A 19,853-nucleotide genomic window follows, 5' to 3' on the forward strand; every position below is an offset into this window, starting at 1 on the left:
AGATAATCAACTTTTGAGTGGGAAGGCTCCAGCAGACCACGCTCAACAGGTCGGAGGAAAAGCTCAGGCAAGTCGGAAAAGCGAAATGGGAAAGAACGACTTCAACAAACCAACAAGAGATTCCCAATAAACATCCCGAACCCGACTGGGCATTGAACCACATGAATAAATCAGCTCATGCTTAATAGTTGACGGACCCAAGCTTGAGAGTGAAATCGTGAAGTCAGATAGATGTAAGCTTGGGGTCAAAGCTATGTTGGAGGATGATCCCGCATTCCTAGTCGGATGGCCAGACTGCCCTCATGATTTGAATCAGCAAGTTAGTGGGTCAGAATAGCAAGACAGGAAGGAGCTCGGCAAATCCGACGACCACAGTGATAGATTGCTCGTTCAAGTCGGATCCGTGCTCGAGCTCAGAATTGTGATCGAGCTCAGAGCCGTGTTTGTGGAAAGCTGGCGAAGCACAAAGGTGGCTCTGTCATCGGCAAATTCGACGACCACACTCGTTCAGGACCCGTGCGCGAGCTTGGATGTGATCGAGGTCGGAGCGGTGTTTGAGATCGGGTTCACATTTCAGGTCGGACAAAAATGATAGTCGCGTCCAGTTGCCGCTCTCGGCTGTGGTTCGCGTAATACAGGAGGTCAATGATTTCGCTGGTCGGAGTAGCAGAACTGAAAGGAGCTCGAGCTGCCAAAGACGCGCCGACCTGAGGAGGAAGTCACGGGTCTGGTCGAGCTCCAACCAGTGAGGTCGGTGCGACCATGCAGCAACGCGACCATGTAGGTCGGCGCAAAACTGAACGATGTCGGTGTTGCCGATGTCGTCGCCATCGATCTTGAAGTGGCCAGTGTCACCAGCGCTCCATGGGGCCAAGTCCTTCGAATTTGACCTATTCGGTGTTTGGTACCTCAAGGCCGAGAAGTTCGCCATTATTCAGTTCAACGTCTGTCCTGTGATGATCACCGCCACTCTTTCATTGCTCACCCGCACATTTTCTTCATATTTCCTTGCCAAGAACTAGCAGGTGGCCCCTCCAATGAGCTTTTGTGCCAGACGACGTCCAGGGATTTCTTAGCTAAGCTAAGGTCCACTTGTAAAGGCATTGGTTTCTGGTTTGGGCTTTGAGCGGACACGTCTTCTGGGATGATCACGTGGCCTAAGATTTGCGTTATTGATTTGGGTTTCTATTTGATTGTACAGTTGCCTTACGGTTATGGGAATACGGGAAAGGTCAACTGATTAAAATTTGGCCTCCCAGGAATTGTTTTGCGAATCACGATGTGGGATTACAAAAGTTGATTGTGGGTCACAATTGCTTTTTGAATATTCCAATAACACGCGCCTCCCAAGGATGAAGAAATCAAGCTCGGCGATGGCACAGAGCTCGGCGATGGCATCGTCATGCACTGCTGGGTTCCCAAAACTCACGTCCGCTCCAAGCCTACACTGCTTTTAATACACGGCTTCGGAGTCAATGCAATGTTGCGATTCAATTATTTCGTCCCTCAATTGAAGTCCAAGTTCAATGTCTATGTCCCAGACCTCCAATTTTTCGGCAATTCCTACATGACCCGACCTGAGAGGACCAACGCGTTTCAGGCCCAGTGCGTCAGGGCTCTTATGGATGCGCAGGAGTGTGCTTGGGGAAGAAGGACACAGAGAAAGGGTTGTTTCAGCTGAGTGTGGATGATGCCATTAATATTTTAATGCCTCAGAATCCCGAGAAAGTGAAAGAGTTGGTGGGACCGCCGTTCCACAAACCTCCACCGACCTGCCCGAATTGTTTCCTAAATGATTTTATTAAGGGCAATTGCTTGCTTTATAAGTATGTGATTGGCCAGAAGAAGAAGAAGAAATAACAAGGAATGTGGAGGTTCAAGTGAGTCAGACAAGTCTCCTTCTTCCCCGTTCCGTTTATCCCGTCTGTCCCTTCATTAAATGAGTTGGAGAGAAAGGGTCGGCCGGCCGGTAGGAGTAGCAAGACTGAAAGGAGCTCGGCCCTGTTGGCCAGCTTGAAGACGGTTGCAAATCTCGAATTTGGATTTAGTGGAGCACAACAACCGATCGAGCAGGTCGGCCAAATACCAAAAATATCAATCTTTCAAGATTGAGTTTGATGGGATTGGAGCAAAGTGACGCGCCCACACAACCCATGCCAAAGTGGTCGACTTAGCTCTTGATCACTGAGAGGTAAGTACCCAAATCCTTTACAAATATTACAACGATGCCATCATAAATGATTTATTAGCTTATGCATGATCCACAACTACTGCAAGCAATTGATTATTAATCATCATTACCACCAGACAAACCTCAAGATCAAGAGTCTTTTATACAGCTTTCATTTATCATTTTGCAGTTATTATTGATCGCAGAATTATAAAGTGCAAGTAATACTTACACTGTTCACAATATTTTACATGTTCGAGAATAGTATTTTATAAATTGAAAACGGAAATATAGAGTTAAAATGTCTTGGGCAACATACTATTTATTGATGAATATTATTGAATTAACAACAAGCATTCTCGTTATATACGCTCTGTGCAAACTCTTATTTTGCAGAAAAATTCAGAAAAATAAACAAGACCTCAGTTAGGCACAAAACCAGCTGAGATGACGAAGCGACAGTAAGGCCATAGAGCCCGAATTACAAAGAAGACTCCGGGATCCCCTAAGAACTCCCGGGTAACCAAACAAGACCGGGATCCCCTAAGAACTCCCGGGTAACCAAAGAAGACTCCGGGATCCCCTAAGAACTCCCGGGTAAACAAACAAGACCGAGATCCCCTAAGAACTCCCGGGTAACCAAACAAGACCGGGATCCCCTAAGAACTCCCGGGTAACCAAACAAGATCGGGATCCCCTAAGAACTCCCGGGTAACCAAACAAGACCGGGATCCCCTAAGAACTCCCGGGTAACCAAAGAAGACTCCGGGATCCCCTAAGAACTCCCGGGTAAACAAACAAGACCGGGATCCCCTAAGAACTCCCGGGTAACCAAATAAGACCGGGATCCCCTAAGAACTCCCGGGTAACCAAACAAGACCGGGATCCCCTAAGAACTCCCGGGTAACCAAACAAGACCGGGATCCCCTAGAACTCCCAGGAAAATAAAGAAGACCGAGATCCCTTAGAACTCTCGAGAAAACAAAACAAAAATAGCCGGCGAAGATCTCCAAGATCTCCCGGAGCAACAAAGACCAGGATTCCCAAAGACCTCAAAAGAGGCAGAAGACCTCAATGAGGTAGAAGACCTCAAAGAGGCAGAAGACCTCAAAGAGGCAGAAGACCTCAATAAGGCAGAAGACCTCAAAGAGGCAGAAGACCTCAATAAGGCAGAAGACCTCAAAGAGGCAGAAGACCTCAAAGTGGCAGAAGACCTCAATGAGGCAGAAGATCTCACTGAGGTAGAATACCGGCGAAGATCTCAAAGATCTCCCGGAGCGAAAATGGCCGGAACCCCCAAGATCATCCGGTGCTACAAGCAAAAACAACTCTTCCGATCTCACATAAAAGATTGGGGCACGGGACCATAAATGAAAAGTTAAACTCCGACCTCCCAAAGGAGCTCAAGTCATCAGGTAGAGAGACTTTAATCTCACACAACAGCCAAAAGTACCAAAGCATCACGCCGATCTCAAGAAAACGAGCGCAGTACTGGTAAACCCGATAAGACAGACCGAATTAAGGCAAGGCGATTCCTAAGCAAACTGCATACCAAAATACAAAGCCAAACAGAGAATCAGGGGCAATCATAAGAGGCACCGAACTCAAGAATTGACCGCTCACACTAAACCAATTCAGCTGACCTAGAGAGAGGTCCGGGCAACAAAGAGCCCGCAAAAGGCTCGAGAGCAGACAGCCCATAAATACTCGGGGGCAAAAAACATACACAAGAGTCCAAACGCTCAGATAAAGAATCAAGAAGGCAAGACGGTCAAATCCAAAAACAGATAGTCCGACCCCTGCAATTCAAGACCCAGTAGAGCCGGCCTGATCCAACAAATAAGTAAAGTTGACAAAACCAGAAGACAGTGTGAGTAGAAAATAATGATGAGGTACATGCCGAGGTGAAATATCATTTGTCATCGAACACACATTCCCATAACGCCATACATTCAAACATCAAAGTAAAGAGACAAAAATAATAAAAAGGCAAAGAAATGGTACTTTCGACAGGAGCAGTTCTCAGACCACACGGTCATGAATAGAGTTTAAAGATTTATCCCCTCACCAGTCATGGAATAACTGCTGAGGAGATAAAGGGGCAATTGATGATCGCTGGATTTCTTCACCCCGGTATAAAGGCCAAGCCCATGAAAACAGTCCATGATCCGAAGGCTTCAATATTCCCCTCGAGAGCCAGGTCCAGCCCGCTCAGTCACAGGGCCGGACTCCGCCTAGACTCCTCAATCAAACCGGCCCAAACCTCTCGGCCCAGTAATCAGGCCCTCGCCAGGCTCAACTTCAGCCCTACCATTCAATCCAGCCCGGAAAGGGGAAAATGACCAAGATGCCCCGCGGGTAGGTCCTTCCGCATGCGTATCAGAGGAGAATCATACGTATCAGAGGAGAATTAATGGCCGTTACGCATGGAGCAGGCGCCTGACACATCCGTACATACGGAGCTAGGCGACAGAAGACAGCTAGCATTGTGGCAGAGAGACAAATATATATATCACGGTAAAGGCCACGCAAAGGGGGGTTTTTCTCTCTTCTTCTTCCTTCTCCTTCCTGGACACCATTTTTATTCTTACTGTAACCCTTACCTAAATATACTACTCTGAGCCATAAAATCTGACTTGAGCGTCGGAGGGCCTCTGCCGGGGCACACCCGGTAGGCCCCTGACCATTCTTTCTTATTTACAGGTCCTTTCACCAGGTAGAACATGAAGAGACCCATCAGGGAGCCCAACAAGAAAGGACCCAGAGGAAAACCAGATCTATCATGGACCAGGAAGAGGAAAATATTTATCAATATTAAATTTATTACTTTCAACAATAAATCACCGAAAAAGGTACTAAACTATACTTTACAAAAAATAGTACATTTAAAATATGGAAATGTTAAATTTAGAGTGTTTGACATGTGAAATCAAAAGTAACTCTTCCGTACTCTTCTCTTTTGATGATTGGACGATCGTCTTTAATTTTTGATGGCCTTATTTTAGTTTTTTTTTTTTTTTTTTTTTTTTTTCCTGCCTAACTATGTATTTGCTGATTATTTTCTCTGCTCATTTCTGGAACCCGTTCATTTCTAAAACCAGCAACCTCCATGGTGAAGTGTCCATGGAAATATTGGTGTAGCAGTGGCATGATCAGTTAGGGTGCCGACCATGTATCCATGACTTTATTTTTTGTTGCATTTTTATTTGGTTTGATTGATTTGATTATTTGTGTTCAGTTTGTCCTCTTTATTAATTTTATCGATTTAATTTACTTTTAATCGGATAAAGACCTTTATAGGTAATTTATTGGACCTTAATACAAAAATAATTTATTTTGCACTGAGAAAAAAAAAATTAAAAATAGCAAATTTAGATTGGTCAATATTAGTATTTAAAAATAATTTATTAACAAAAAAATAATACTTACAGATTTAATTTGATGATAAGTATATTTGAATATTTATGAGAAGTCTCAAATCCTACTTTCTCAATCCCCATTTAAAAAAAAAAATTACACAGTTTAAAATAACTTATTAAATTTAATCATTTTAATTAGGGGTATTGATTCAAACAAATTTAAATAAATCTTAACTTTATGTGTTTTTATATTTATAACCTAAATTTTTAAATTTAAATAAAAAAATTTAAATTTTTTAAATTTATTATAATTATAACAACTTTTTAAATTAATTTTAACCAATATAATGATACACAATGTATCCTTACTTTTACTAATTAAATATTGATTAAGAGCTTAAACTATAATTATCTAAAATTTTTATTTAATTATAAAAAAATTAAGTATTTTAATTATATAATATTATATAATTAGAAGTTTAGAATTTTAATTAAGATTTAAATACAGTTAATTAAGTTGTTTATGTGATAAAAATAATATATTGTATAAGTTAATTTAAAACTTATTAAAATTAATTTAAAAAATTGTTACAATTACACCAAATGAAAGTTTTGAATTTTAAAAATTTAGATTATAAATATAAAAATTTATAAAATTAAAATTTTTTAAAACCAATACAGCTTTAAATTATTACTGTATCTTTTATTGTTTTGAAGCACGAGAAGTGTTTAAGAAAATTATATTGATAAACTTTATTTGACATAGAGTTCTACTTTATGTAACATTTAATTATATAATCATCTTAATTAACCTTATATATAACATCCTTAATATTCAATTATAAAAAAATAACATATTAATCCTTTACATTATCATAAATTTTAAAAATTCTATTAGATTTTCATTGCTTATTAGCATTTTATTAATTAAAATAAATAGAGATTAGTCTTTAATTACAATAATCCTAAATTATCATACAAATATTTGACCATCATAATTATTGGATAAAATTTTTTAAATGCATTTCGGTGAGTTAAAAGTAATATTTCAAATATTTCTTATAAATTATAACAAAAATAGAATTTAAGTAGAAATAGAATTGTGAAAATTTTAAATTTAAATTTAAATGAGCTCTAAAATTAATTTACTATAAAAAAATTAATTATATTAATTTTAACAATCAATTAAATTTAATTTTTATTATTATACTCTTTAAATTATTGGAGATATTTTTGGCGATTCGATTATTTCCTTCATATTTTTAATTTTTTATATATTATAAATTATAGATATTATAGATTATTGATGAGCTAATAAACAATCATTATGTAATATTTTAACAGTTATATTTTGCTAGAATTAAAAAGGCACATTCATCATTTCGTATAGTTTTCTCTATTTAATAAGTATATATATTTAGTAGAGAAAACTAAATATAAATTTTTTATTATAATAAATACATACACGTGTCAAATAGAGAAAACTATACGAAATCTTTAACTTATATGTATTCACAATGTAAAAGATAATTAAATTCAACTCAGAAGATAAATATAAATTTAATTCATCAAACCATTGACAAATGATTTATACTCCGGAATTGAACCAGAAAACCGATATGTATCAAATTGGAGATAAACCCATTATATCCTAGATCTCCATACAAAATAAACCCATATTCCCAATTGGCAGCAACAAATCTAGGGAGTGATAGAGAAATAAGGTTACGATTAAGATTGAGATGTTAGTTGTTTGTTTGGTTTGAAGACAAGATACTTATAGTGGTTTTTTATTTATATGGGTTTACTTTTCAGTCCCTATTACTTGTATTGTTAGCAAAAAATATGGAATTTTTTTTTTAACAGAAAAGATTTCTGATTTCATATGTGAGCCTTCAAGGAGATATAAAATTCATTAAAAACTCAAATTGAGCAGATGCATTACATTTGAAAGAGACATCAGCTAAAAACAACTTTATTAAAGAATGAATAACTTGATTACAATATCTCCTAACAAAATTAAAATAAACAGATATAAAGGATTGAGCGAAATTGAGAGAATTTGAGACTATATAACTAATGACTAAGGAAGTTAGGGTACTCTTACAAGCATCGATGACAATGGAGGAATCTCCCTCAACATAAATATGTGAAAATCCTCTAAACTTAACAAAAAACAAATCCTCTTTGCAAGCTAAACTTTCAAGAAACAAAAGATCTGAGGTAGCAAGTTTAAGGCTATAACACCAGTCCATAACTCTTCCATTTTGATCTCTGCAAACAACTACTACAACTCCTTTATTTCCAACCTTGTTTACTATTGCATCAACATTTAGCTTGATATGATCAATTAGTGGGGGTTGCCAGTACAACTATTGAGGTATCAATTAAGAAACAGGTTGCTCTTCTTTATCTTTTACTACTATGAAATTAGAGAAATACCTTAAAGCTGCCTCAATTATCTCCGAGAAGATGAAATTTTATCAATTAAAAATCGAGACATTGTAGCATTTTCAAATATACCATAGTATAAAACCAGCATGCTCGATTAACGAGGTGCTCTCAAGGTGTTGGGATAAAGGAGTTGTGATCTCTTTCCATATATCCATCATAGCAACATTTATCAACAATGAGGATCATAACCTCATAGGAGAGTGAAGCCACACTACTATAGCCCATGGACAATGAAAAAAGAGATATATAAGTGATTCTTTTTCACCACAGAAAGAACAAAGAGATTAAATACCTTTGACCTTTTGATGTAGGAGCTCATTACAAGGGAGTCTTTCAAGAAAGAGAAGCTAAAGAAAAATCTTAATTTTACTAGTTAGAGATACTTTCAAAAAATTCTTCCAAAAAAGAGAGTTTTGTCTCATAGACATCGGACCCGGATTACCTTTCATGGATGAAGAGGCTTTAGCTTGGATTGAATGTGCCAATTTATATCCAGATTTAACTGAATAATGCCCATATCTTTCAAAATGCCAAATCAAATTTTCCTTAGATCGGAATAGGCTGATAGGGATAGCCAAAATATGCTCAATGATAACCTGATCAAAGTTATCTTTAAGAACCGAGATAGTCCATGAATTAGAGGTAGAGCAGACTAGCTGAGAAACTCAAACAATATTCTATTGATGATCATGTTTAGTAGTAGGCATTTGTAGGGAAAATACGAGGTATCCACTCGTCTTCTTTGCACATTATAGCTCGACCATCCCCTACATGCTAGCGTATTCCATGAACTAAGAGCTCTCGTCCCCAAAGGACAACTTTGCCACCCCCAGGATTCTCAGCTTCCTTGATTAGCTTGAAGGAAAGAGCTGTATGGAAAATATTTGCCTTTCAGTACACAAGCTAGGAGAGATTGTGGCTGGGAGAGTATACACCAACTTTGCTTTGCAAGAAGGGCTTTATTAAAACATTCCATATTCTTAAAGCCTAAGCCACCCAATTCCTTTGCTTCGCACATCTTTGACCAAGCAATCCAATGAAGCTTCTTCTCATCAGCTTTTTGTCCTCACCGAAAATTGGATATTGTCCGATTGATCTGGTTACAAAAGGACTTTGGAAATCGAGAACATAGCAAAGCGTAGATAGGCATTGCCGAGGTAACAGCTTTGATAAGGATCTCCTTACCACCTTTTGACAATATTTTTTTTTCCAACCAACACATTTAACTGAAATTCTTTCCTTGATATAATCAAAAGCCTCTCTTTTGGATCTCAGAATAGAGGAAGGTAACTCCAAGAATTTGTTATACACATATATCCTTTGGATGTCTATAATGGAAGCAATTCTCTGTCTACAAAGAGTAGATGTATTCGGACTAAAGATCAATGAGCTAATCCTTAAGTACTTATCCAGCAACTCTCGAATGAACCTAGCCTCCATCTTTGAAGATTTGGAGAAGAGAATGGAAATGTCAATAAATAGTAAATGCGAAACAGATGGACTATGTCTAGCTGCTTCGATGCCCTGTAAATCAAATGATTTTATAATGTGGGAGAAACCTTCAGGATAAATCAAAAAGAGATATGGGGATAATGGGTTACATTGTCTAATTTCTCTTGAAGGGGAAAAGTAGCTACATCTATACCTATTGATTTGAACTGACATAGTAACTGTGGTGACACATTGCATGATCCAAGCAATTCATTTTTCATGAAAGCCAAACTTCTGCGTCATATGATTAAGGAAGGTCCATTCCACACACTCATATGCATTACTTACATCAAGTTTCAGAGCCATTCCATAATTTTTTCCAGATTTCCTTTGATTGAGACTATGTGCCAATTCATGGCCAAGCAAGATATTGTCCGAGATTAGCCTTCCTTTTAGAAAGGCATTTTGTTCTTCGTTGATGATTTTACTCATGATAGGTTGGAGTCTATTAGTCATGACCTTAGAGATGACTTTGTAGGCACATTACATAGACCAATAGATTTAAGGTCCTTCATAAACTCCACCTACTTTACCTTTGGAATAAGTGATATGATTGTGTGATTGACATTCTTAAGCATGCAGCCTTCTTGAAAAAAACTAATCACAGCCCTGATAATCTCTCTTCCAACAATGTTCTAGTACTTTTGAAAGAAAAAAGCTGTGAAACCATCCTCCCTTGGTGCCTTAGAAGGATTCAAAGAGAAAACAACTTTGTGGACTTCCTGCAATGTCACTGGAGATATAAGGTGACCATTCATTTCATTAGTTATCCGAGAAGAGAAACCACTCATACATTTGAGCAGCAAGCTAGAGCCTGGGCTGAGTAAATGTGTTGAAAATAGTTAATGGCTATATGTTGGATGTCCACCAAGTCCATTCTCCAAACACCTTGTCTATCCTGAATACTTGAAATGAAATTTTTCTTCCTACGCTGGATGACTGAAGTGTGAAAAAATGATGTGTTTCTATTCCCTACGTTGAGCCAATTAATCCTTCCCTTTTGCTCCTAAAATTTTTCTTCCTTTAACAATGCTCTTGTCAAATCTTGTTCAATTTCCCTGATAAGATGTACATCCCATGATGCATAGCTCTTTTTTTTGTCCAGTCTAAACTCAAGCTCTTTAATTTTGAACAATGAATTAGTTGGGTGATTGTCCTTCTGAAAAGAGCCTGTCTACATCGCTTAAGTTTAATAAAGGCAAGATACAAAGCAGATCTGAACAATGAGAACCCCATACCTCTTAAATTAAATTTGAGACATTTGAAATTTCTGCCCATCTAGCATCGAAACAAAAGAATTTCTTAGCTTTAGAAAGAGATAGATTGACAGTGAGCAAAATAGGCCTGTGATCAGAACCCCCTGTCTTCCAAATGATGAAGCATGGCATGTGGGTAGAGGCATAACCACTGATGAGAAACCAAGGTTCTATTTTTAAAGATATTCAAATTAGCATCTGAAGGAGTATCCCCTCTTGCTTCTTAGAATGATACAAAGTAGAGTTAAAATCACCCATGACAATACATTCATCAGACAAAAAAGCTTTGTAATTCAAAATGAAATCAAACTGGGCAATTTTAACTGGGTCTTCACTACTAACATATACTAGCAAAGCATCCCAAGATTTTCTAATAGATTGATCATAAACATTCTTATGAAAAAGAAAAGAGCAAGAGTTGACCGCATAAACATCCATACCAATCTTCTAAGCTAAGCAAAGGCCTCCAGCAAGCCCGATTAGCTCAACTATACAAAGATCAAAATAGCCGCATTTCTGCATCTTCTTCCTGACCACCTCAACTTTATTCTGTCTTCATGAGAAAAAAAAAGTTTGGGGAATGAGATTTAAATATCTCTTTCAAATTATAGATTATTAGGGGATTTCCCGCACCTTGACAATTTCAACTCAGAAGAATCATGGCTGCGTGTGGGACTATTTTTTGCTGCGCTCCTCCACCATTTCCAGATAATACGAAAAATTATTTTTGAGCTTCTTACTGCTTTTATTCGGTAATTCTTCCTTTCGTTTCTTCCCATTTTGAGAGACAAATTCACCTTCCCCATTTGGAGATGGTAGCTCTCTAATCACAACTCCATGGCTCATACGTGCTTGTCTCTTCCAACTCTTTCCTTTCTTTGCATTTGGATTCTTGAAGGAAATGTCCAAATAGGATTTCTCCCCCAAGACTCTTGGAGTTAAAGTCTTTTTTGTTTGTTAAAATAGCTGCAAGCTAAATCAATTGATCAAGAGGTAAAAAGTCTTGTGGTCCTATGAAATGGCATTGAATGGATAGTTTGGGACATTTTGAAAGAAAACCCAGCTTCCTTTCATTCCATTTCTTCTGCTTCTTGGATTTTTAAACTATCCTTCAAACGATGGGTAGCCAGCCTAGTAATAAATTGGATTCTTTCTTGATAGCCAAAAGGATTTGACTCCATACCCTCCTTAAAAGAAGATGATCCAACCCAAAACTCTTTTTGTGAGCCTAAGTTCTCTATATTCCTTTTTTCCAAAATCAAGCTTTCGGCAACTAAAACAGCCCTTAGGCCTAAAAGTATGACGGGTTGAGGCCGACCAGAATCCTGTCCATCAATTTGCAAAGGGATAGACTTTTTTAAGTTGTCTTCTTTCTCCATTGCATTTGACACTGTCTGGAATTCTCACCAAGCATTAAAAGTGGCCTATTGTACATAATCCACCAAAAATGAAAATTGTCGAAAAATCCATTCAGCATCCACCTCTACTTTACCCATTGAGCGGAGGTAACTGTTAAATATGGAAGGAATGTCCTCCTTGGGTGGCACAACGACTGCGTCTATGGTGAGAGAAATTAATGAAGGCTTGAGGCTCGAGGAACAGTCAAGTAACAGCCCTGATTGCTCTTTTTCTTCTACAAAAACCTTTTTTCCATTTTTGGTGAAAACTACTAGAGACTCTGCAGAGTGGTTTTGGGGAGGTCGAAACTGGTTTGGAACGAATGAAAAGGGGGTTTCAGATTTGATTTCTGTGTGGGTAAAAGGTAATACAGTACTGCATATAGAAGGAGGGTTGATGAAAGATGAAAAGAGACCAAGACAATGATAGAGAGGATGATGGTGGTGAGAGGGGTTGGAATCAGGTGTAGAAGAGGATGTCGAGTAAGCTACATTCCTGCGAGGGGAAGAGATTCTCAACCATGGTCCATAAGCTTGCCTTCTCCTAGTTTTCCAATCTGTTCTTATTCTAAGATGAGGACAAGTACTACAAAAATGTCCTAAAGATCCGCAATTAAAACAAATATCCGAAAGGCGTTCATACTTGAAGCTAACCTAGCCAATTAAACCATCACTTCCCTTCCTATGAAAACTAGTTATGAAAGGTTTTCCTATATTGATCTGAGCTTTTAACCGCAACAAATGCATAGCTCCAGAAATGTTCAAATCAGAGGAATCTAGCTCTATAAAACTACCTAAGAGATCTCTAATAGTTTTTGGATTTTACACAAACATTTGATTTAGAGACAAGTCGAAAACCTGAACCCAAAAGGGAGATGATTTAAATTGAAGGTCTTCAAAAGCTTGATCCTCCGACCAGTTTCTAATAACCAAGAGGTTATTATTAATTGACCAAGACCTATTTTGCAACATAAAGGAAGCATCTTCCTATTTGGAAAAGGAGAAGAGAAATATATTGCTCCATTTAGAAGAGATCTTAAACCCTTCTCTCAAATTCTATGCTTTTTCCAGAATCACTTTAAGCACCATAGCACTAAAAGACTTAGAATCACTTTAAGCACCATAGCACTAAAAGACTTTACAAATATTAATTTTCCCACCAAAGTGTGATGTTGTAATTTAATGCTCTGCCCCCAACTCCAAAATTTTATCATTGTAGTTGAGTTAGTAAAGGAAATTAAATGTGATATACCATTCTCCATACAGATAGAGACAAGAACTAAGAGAAGGCAGGAGAAAAGAAGGATAAGAGTAGGCCTGAGCATCGATCAGTTTGGTTTACTACTGAATTCAACCATCCAAAACCGAAATAATCGAATTTATTAATTATAAAAATGCAACTGAATCGGACTAGTAAGGGAGATGAACTAAATCAAATCCTATAATTTCTATTCGATTTGGTTCGAAAATCAATTTGATATTAAATCAACTAAAAATTTATATTCAAATAAAAAAACAAGGATAATCGTGGTTCTTTGAGTAATTTTATCGAACAGTTATCAAGTATCAACTAATGGTCCATATTTATACATATCACTCAAAACTGAATACAAATCAAAATTTAAAATTAAATTAAAATTCAACTATGTTAGTTTCCTTTGAGAAATTTCATCAAACATGATTCAAGCATCAAATAATCACCTACATTTGTAGGTATCAATTAAAGTTACACAAAAATCATATTCAAGACAAAAAAAAAAAAAAAACAAACAAGAGCCTTATTCATGAGCTTGCTTTCTAGAGTGAAGATAGGAGAAGAAAAAACTTCAACGGTGCAAGAAAAATTAGAGCAAGTGGAATGGAATCGACCATCAACTTCGCATCCATCATAATGTCCACGGCTTCGTCTATGAAGGAATCGGTCATGGCTTCATCATACAATCGGCATTGATGTGGGGACTTTCATCTTCGTCAGTGGACGAATAAATCATATCGTGGCTTGTTTGAAAATGTGTTAATGTGCAAGGAAGAGAGGAGAGCGAGGGTGTCGAAAAGAAAGAAAAGGAGAAGATGTTGAGACAACGGCCATGGAGAAGAAAAAGAGAAGGGCGGCAGCATCTTAGGAAAAAAAAAAAAGGGATAGTAGGGTTTTGATGAAAGAAAATGATGAACAGTGGAAAATGAACGGTTGAGATTATGATGAAAGAAAAGAATGAATATACAGTGGAAAAGGAACGATTGAGATTAAATGAGAATGAACTGTTGAGATTATTTACCATAAAAAAGAGAGAGTAGGATTTTGATGAAAGAAAATGATGAATATGATGAATATATAGTGAAAAATGAACGGTTGAGATTAAATGACAATGAATGATTGAGATTATTTACCATAAAAAAATTAAAGAAAAAAAGAAAAGGAAATGAACGGTTGAAATTATTTACCATAAAAAAGTAAAGAAAGAAAAGGATGAGTATGTAGTAATAAAGGAACGATTGAGATTAAATGAGAATAAAGGGTTGAGATTATTTACCATAAAAAAAAGAAAAAAAAAGAAAGGAAATGAATTGTTGAGATTATTTATCATAAAAAAGTAAAGAAAAAAAAGAAAAAAGTAAAGGAAAAAAAGGAACGATTGAGATTAAATGAGAATAAAGGGTTGAGATTATTTACCATAAAAAAAAAGAAAAAAAAAGAAAGGAAATGAATTGTTGAGATTATTTATCATAAAAAAGTAAAGAAAAAAAAGAAAAAAGTAAAGGAAAAAAAGGAAAGGGAAACGCACGCGCTAGGAAAAAGAAAAGGAAGGAAATAAACTATTGAGATTATTTATCATAAAAAAGTAAAAAAAAAAAAAAAAGGAAAGGAAAAGGCACGCGCTAGGAAAAAAAAGAAAGGGAAATAATGGTTGATATTGTTTACCATAAAAAAAGTAAAGAAAAAAAAAGGAAAGGAAAACGCAGAAGGAAAAGAAAACACCACTAGGCTATATACATATGTGGAAATATGTATTATTGTGCAAACAAAATAGCATATTAGTGGGTTCAGTTTTATTGAATTTCTTAAAATTAAAATCGAATTTAACTAAATAAATTAAAAATTTTTAAATTTAAAATTAAATTAAACTGATTTATTATATAAACTGAATTAAATTATCAATTTAAATTTATGATTAATTTTTTTGATTCAAATCAAAATAGTGCTCACCCTAAAATAAGAGGAAAATAATAAAGGACAAAGACAAAGACAAAGATGAGAGAAAGACACGAAAAAATAAATCGAAATGAACATTTTCTGTAAAAATAAAAAAAGGCTAGAGTTTCGGGTGGGTATTTTTGTCATTTTATATTAAATTAATAGAAAATTAATAAAATTTTAGATTGAAGCAATTTGAGTTGAATAAATTTAAAATTGAGAGATTTAAATGTTCGATTTTAAAAATAAAAGGACTGGTTTATTAATTACGCTCAAACTTAAAACTTAAAATATAATTTATTTTATTATATATGCTAAAATCATAATTTTTCGTTTAAAATCAATAATTTCACAATAACACAATTGAATTGATTTTTTTTATAATAATTTTCTTATTTATAATGAGAGAATTCAAATTTGTTTAATTTAAAAATTTTAAATTTTAAATCATTCATAAATAAATTTATAAGAATTTACTTAAATTTTTTTGCTTCTAAAATGAATAATACCATACGAAGGGAACAAGTTTCACGTATAAAAACGTATTGATAGCTTTAATTTCTATAACTAGGTCAAAAGACACTTTTGGTGTAGGTATAAGAATTTGAAAAATTTTACATTTTAATTTCTATAGTATAGAAATATTCATAAGTTGGTTTTCTTTCATTTTATAAAACACATTAGAAATATTTATGATGTTTTAAAAAAATTTATTAATTAGGGATTCTAAATTAATTAACGTTAAGCTATTTGTTTAAAGAAATGAATTAAATTGATTAAATTAATTCATTTTTATTTATAAAAAAATTCATTTATTTATTTTAAATAAATTAATAATAAATTTAAATTAATTTAATTTATTCTTCATTTTTATTATTTTTAAATTAAATATAAATATTTATTTTTATAAATAACAATCATTTTATTACAATTTTTCATTGGAAAAATCATTATAATATTTTCACAATATTTAAAATATAAATTTTACATAATTTTTACTATTAAAAAATATAAATCAAGATGGGCTCTTTTTTTAAAAAACTAACAAAATAATATAATATAATTTCTTAATATTAATTTTTAGATGCATTAAATATTAATATCAGTATTAAATTAAATTCATGTTTTAAAGAGAAATTCTTAATTAAAAAAATAATAAATTTAAAATTAAAAAATAAAAAAAATAAAAGAAAAAAGACAAAAATTCTAAAAGCTAATTAAGTAATTTTAATATAAATAACCTTAACAAAAATTATTTCTCACAAAATTTTAACAAATTTTGGCAAGATTTACTTAAGTCAAAATCAATTCCTACCAAAATTTAATAATTGAATTATTATATTATTAGTTTTGTTAAATACAAAAAATTTTTTAAAAAAATTATTTTTTTAAAAATTGACCTTTTTGAATAAGGATAAGTGTTTTACTATTTAATATAAAAAAATTTATTAATTAATTTTTTAATAATTTTATAAAATTATATATTAATTAATTTTTTTATATTAAAAATATTTTATATTTTTTTAACAATATTTAATAACAAAAATTAACATATTGTCTACAACAGATTTCTTTTAAATTTTTAAAGACGATGTGTTATATGTTTTTGAAATCAATAACCTTTTCTCGACGTCGAAGGAAACAAATAGCAATGTTTCCCAAGAATTTCTCGCTTTTCCATGAGAATGGAATAGAAGAGGCATATGCTTATAATGTGCTGGTTTTGGTTATTAGCTCAATAACTTGGAGAAACTTACACAGCCACATGATGATACTATCAAATGAGCATCAGATACAGAACTAGCAAAGTAGCCAAACAAAGGGTCCACAACTACAAAACCTTATCTATAGCCAGCCAATAGATTCCTTATTTCCTTTCCATGTACGAGCTCAAAACACTATCCAATCCACTTGTAATAATTGTTGACTTCATAAAAATGGACATCATCCCATTTTCCTCAGCTCAATCAAAATCCCAAGTCAAGTAACTGTTATGGCCCATTCCCTAGCCACGCCACCCCCCGCAGCCAGCCCTTCCCCTTTCTCCACCAAATCTACGAAGAACACAACCACCCATGTTCCATCTCTAGGGTTTCACAGAGATTCTAAGCCTCTCTCTCATTGCAGTCTTCTCCATCGCAGGTTAGTTCCTTTTGCGTTTCTATATATACTAATGAACACTTAGCAAATGGGTATTAAGAATATGTAAATATATTATAGGACGATGAATGGGTAATAGCTCTCACCACTGCATGCATATATGTTAAACTTGGCGAAGTTGATGAGATAAGGTGTTGGTGCAGGACTGTGAGCTTGGGTTTGGCAGGTGCATTGGTGGGCTTGAACATTGGTGACCGGAGTGCTAATGCAGCTGCTAGAAGGCCGCCACCTCCACCACCACAGGAGAAAAAGGACCCGAATTTAAGTGGCGTGCAAGCGAAAGTTTTAGCTAGCAAGAAGAGGAAGGAAGCTATGAAAGAGTTTGCGGCCAAGCAAAGAGAGAAAGGAAAACCCATAAATCAACCATCTCAAGAGGAATGAAGAATTCTACTTTGTTCAATGGAGAGGAAAATTGTTGTACCCAATAAAAAGTAATTACAGCTCCAGAGAGAGATTTCATCAACTTGATTTTTTTTTTTAAGTTATTTTGATGATGATGATAGGATATAAGCACTAGTTCTCTAGTCATTGATTATGTATGAGAATGAATGAAAAAAAAATTCTAATAAATATGCTTGTTCCATACATAATCAATGGTTTCTATGCCAATCAATATTCATACATGTTTTTTTGGCCTTGGCCTCACCCTAATAATAATTCAACTAACACTTATCAAATCAAGTTTAGTTTTGTCTCTGGTTTATGTAAGTAGTATATATACCCTAAGTGGCAGGGGAATTAATCAAGTATATTTTTCTCAAATTCTCTGCTTACTCCTGACAGGGATAAAATGAGCAGATTTGGTCAGTCTGTCCACAATCACCCATATGGAGTCTAGTCTGTTAGATACTGCCGGTAACCCCACTACAAAATCCATAGCTATATTCTCTCATTTCCACTCTGGAATCGGCAGTGGGTTAAGCATTCTAGCCGGCTTTTGATGTTCCAGTTTCACCCTCTGACATACCTCGCAAGCTGACACAAACTGTGCCACCTCTCTCTTCATGGCTGGCCACCAATAAATGCGTTTCAAATCCTGGTACATCTTGGTGGCTCTAGGGTGAACACTGTACCTGGCACTATGAGCTTCTCTCATAATGTCTCCTTTTAGGCTCACATCATCTGGTACACATAACCTGGTGCCATAGCGGAGGATCCCTTTGTTGTCAAATCTGAATTCACCATTACTGCCTGAATAAACAGTTCTGGCAATCTTTACCAACTCCGGGTCCTCGTGCTGTTTCTGAGCCACTTGCTCCAGAAACACAGGCGTCACTCTCATCTGAGCGAGTAATGCACCTGTACCAGACAACTCTAACTGCAACCCTTCATTAAGGAGCTTATAGAATTCTCTCACCACCGGTCTTCTCTCTACTGCAATGTGGGCCAAACTGCCCAAGAATTTCCGGCTTAGGGCATCTGCCACAACATTTGCCTTACCCGGATGGTACTGAATCGTACAATCATAGTCACTAAGCAGTTCTACCCATCTCCTCTGCCTCAAATTCAACTCTCTCTGACTCAAGATGTACTGCAAACTTTTATGATCTGTGAAGATTTCACATTTAACCCCATAAAGGTAATGCATCCACATCTTGAGTGCGAAGATCACAACTGCCATCTCTAGGTCATGTATAGGATAATTCATCTCATGCTTCTTCAACTGCCTAGAAGCATAAGCAATTACCCTCTCATTCTGCATCAACACACAACCTAGTCCCACTCGGGATGCATCACAAAACACTGTGAAGCCTGCATTGCTGATAGGCAGAGCTAACACCGGTGCTGAAGTCAACCTTTTCTTGAGCTCTTCAAAACTTTTATCACATTGGTCAGATCACACAAAAGTCTGATTCTTCTTGGTTAGTCTGGTCATAGGAGCAGCAATCTTAGAGAAGTCCTAAACAAACCTCCTATAATAGCCTGCCAAACCCAGAAAACTCTTAACCTCTAACACTGTTGTGGGTCTCGGCCAGTTGGCTACAGCTTCTATTTTCTTGAGGTCTACTTCAATGCCTTGGTCTGATACAACATGCCCCAAGAAAGAAATACTCCTTAACCAGAACTCACACTTGGAGAACTTGGCATACAAGCCATGCTCCCTCAAGGTCTGCAACACTAGCCTCAGATGATGGGCATGCTCCTCTGCATTCCTGGAATACTCTAAAATATCATCAATGAACAATAACAAAGTGATCCAGATACTGACTGAAAACTCTGTTCATGAGGTCCATGAATGCTGCAGGGGCATTAGTTAACCCGAACAGCATCACTAGGAACTCATAATGCCCATATCTGGTCCTGAAAGCTGTCTTTGGCACATCCTCTTCCCTGATTCTCAACTGATAATACTCAGATCTGAGATCTATTTTG

The 19,853-nt window shown here is 35.6% G+C and overlaps 1 protein-coding gene and 1 long non-coding RNA gene across 2 annotated transcripts; one reads left to right on the plus strand and one right to left on the minus strand.

Annotated features, from left to right (window-relative positions):
• Positions 1-11,004: 11,004 nt before the first annotated feature.
• Positions 11,005-14,429, minus strand: LOC110614756. The gene is made up of 2 exons (XR_002487834.2): positions 11,364-14,429; positions 11,005-11,283 (listed from the first exon to the last, which is right to left on the minus strand). It is a non-coding gene; the product is annotated as an uncharacterized LOC110614756 (long non-coding RNA).
• Positions 14,430-17,103: 2,674 nt separating this feature from the next.
• LOC110614755 lies at positions 17,104-18,070 on the plus strand. Its single transcript, XM_021756407.2, has 2 exons — positions 17,104-17,462; positions 17,624-18,070. The coding sequence occupies exons 1-2, from the start codon at positions 17,314-17,316 to the stop codon at positions 17,859-17,861; spliced, it is 387 nt and encodes a 128-aa protein (XP_021612099.1). The 5' UTR covers positions 17,104-17,313; the 3' UTR covers positions 17,862-18,070.
• Positions 18,071-19,853: the final 1,783 nt, after the last annotated feature.

This window comes from Manihot esculenta, chromosome 5 (genome assembly GCF_001659605.2).
Source record: "Manihot esculenta cultivar AM560-2 chromosome 5, M.esculenta_v8, whole genome shotgun sequence".
Classification (NCBI taxonomy): Eukaryota; Viridiplantae; Streptophyta; class Magnoliopsida; order Malpighiales; family Euphorbiaceae; genus Manihot; species Manihot esculenta.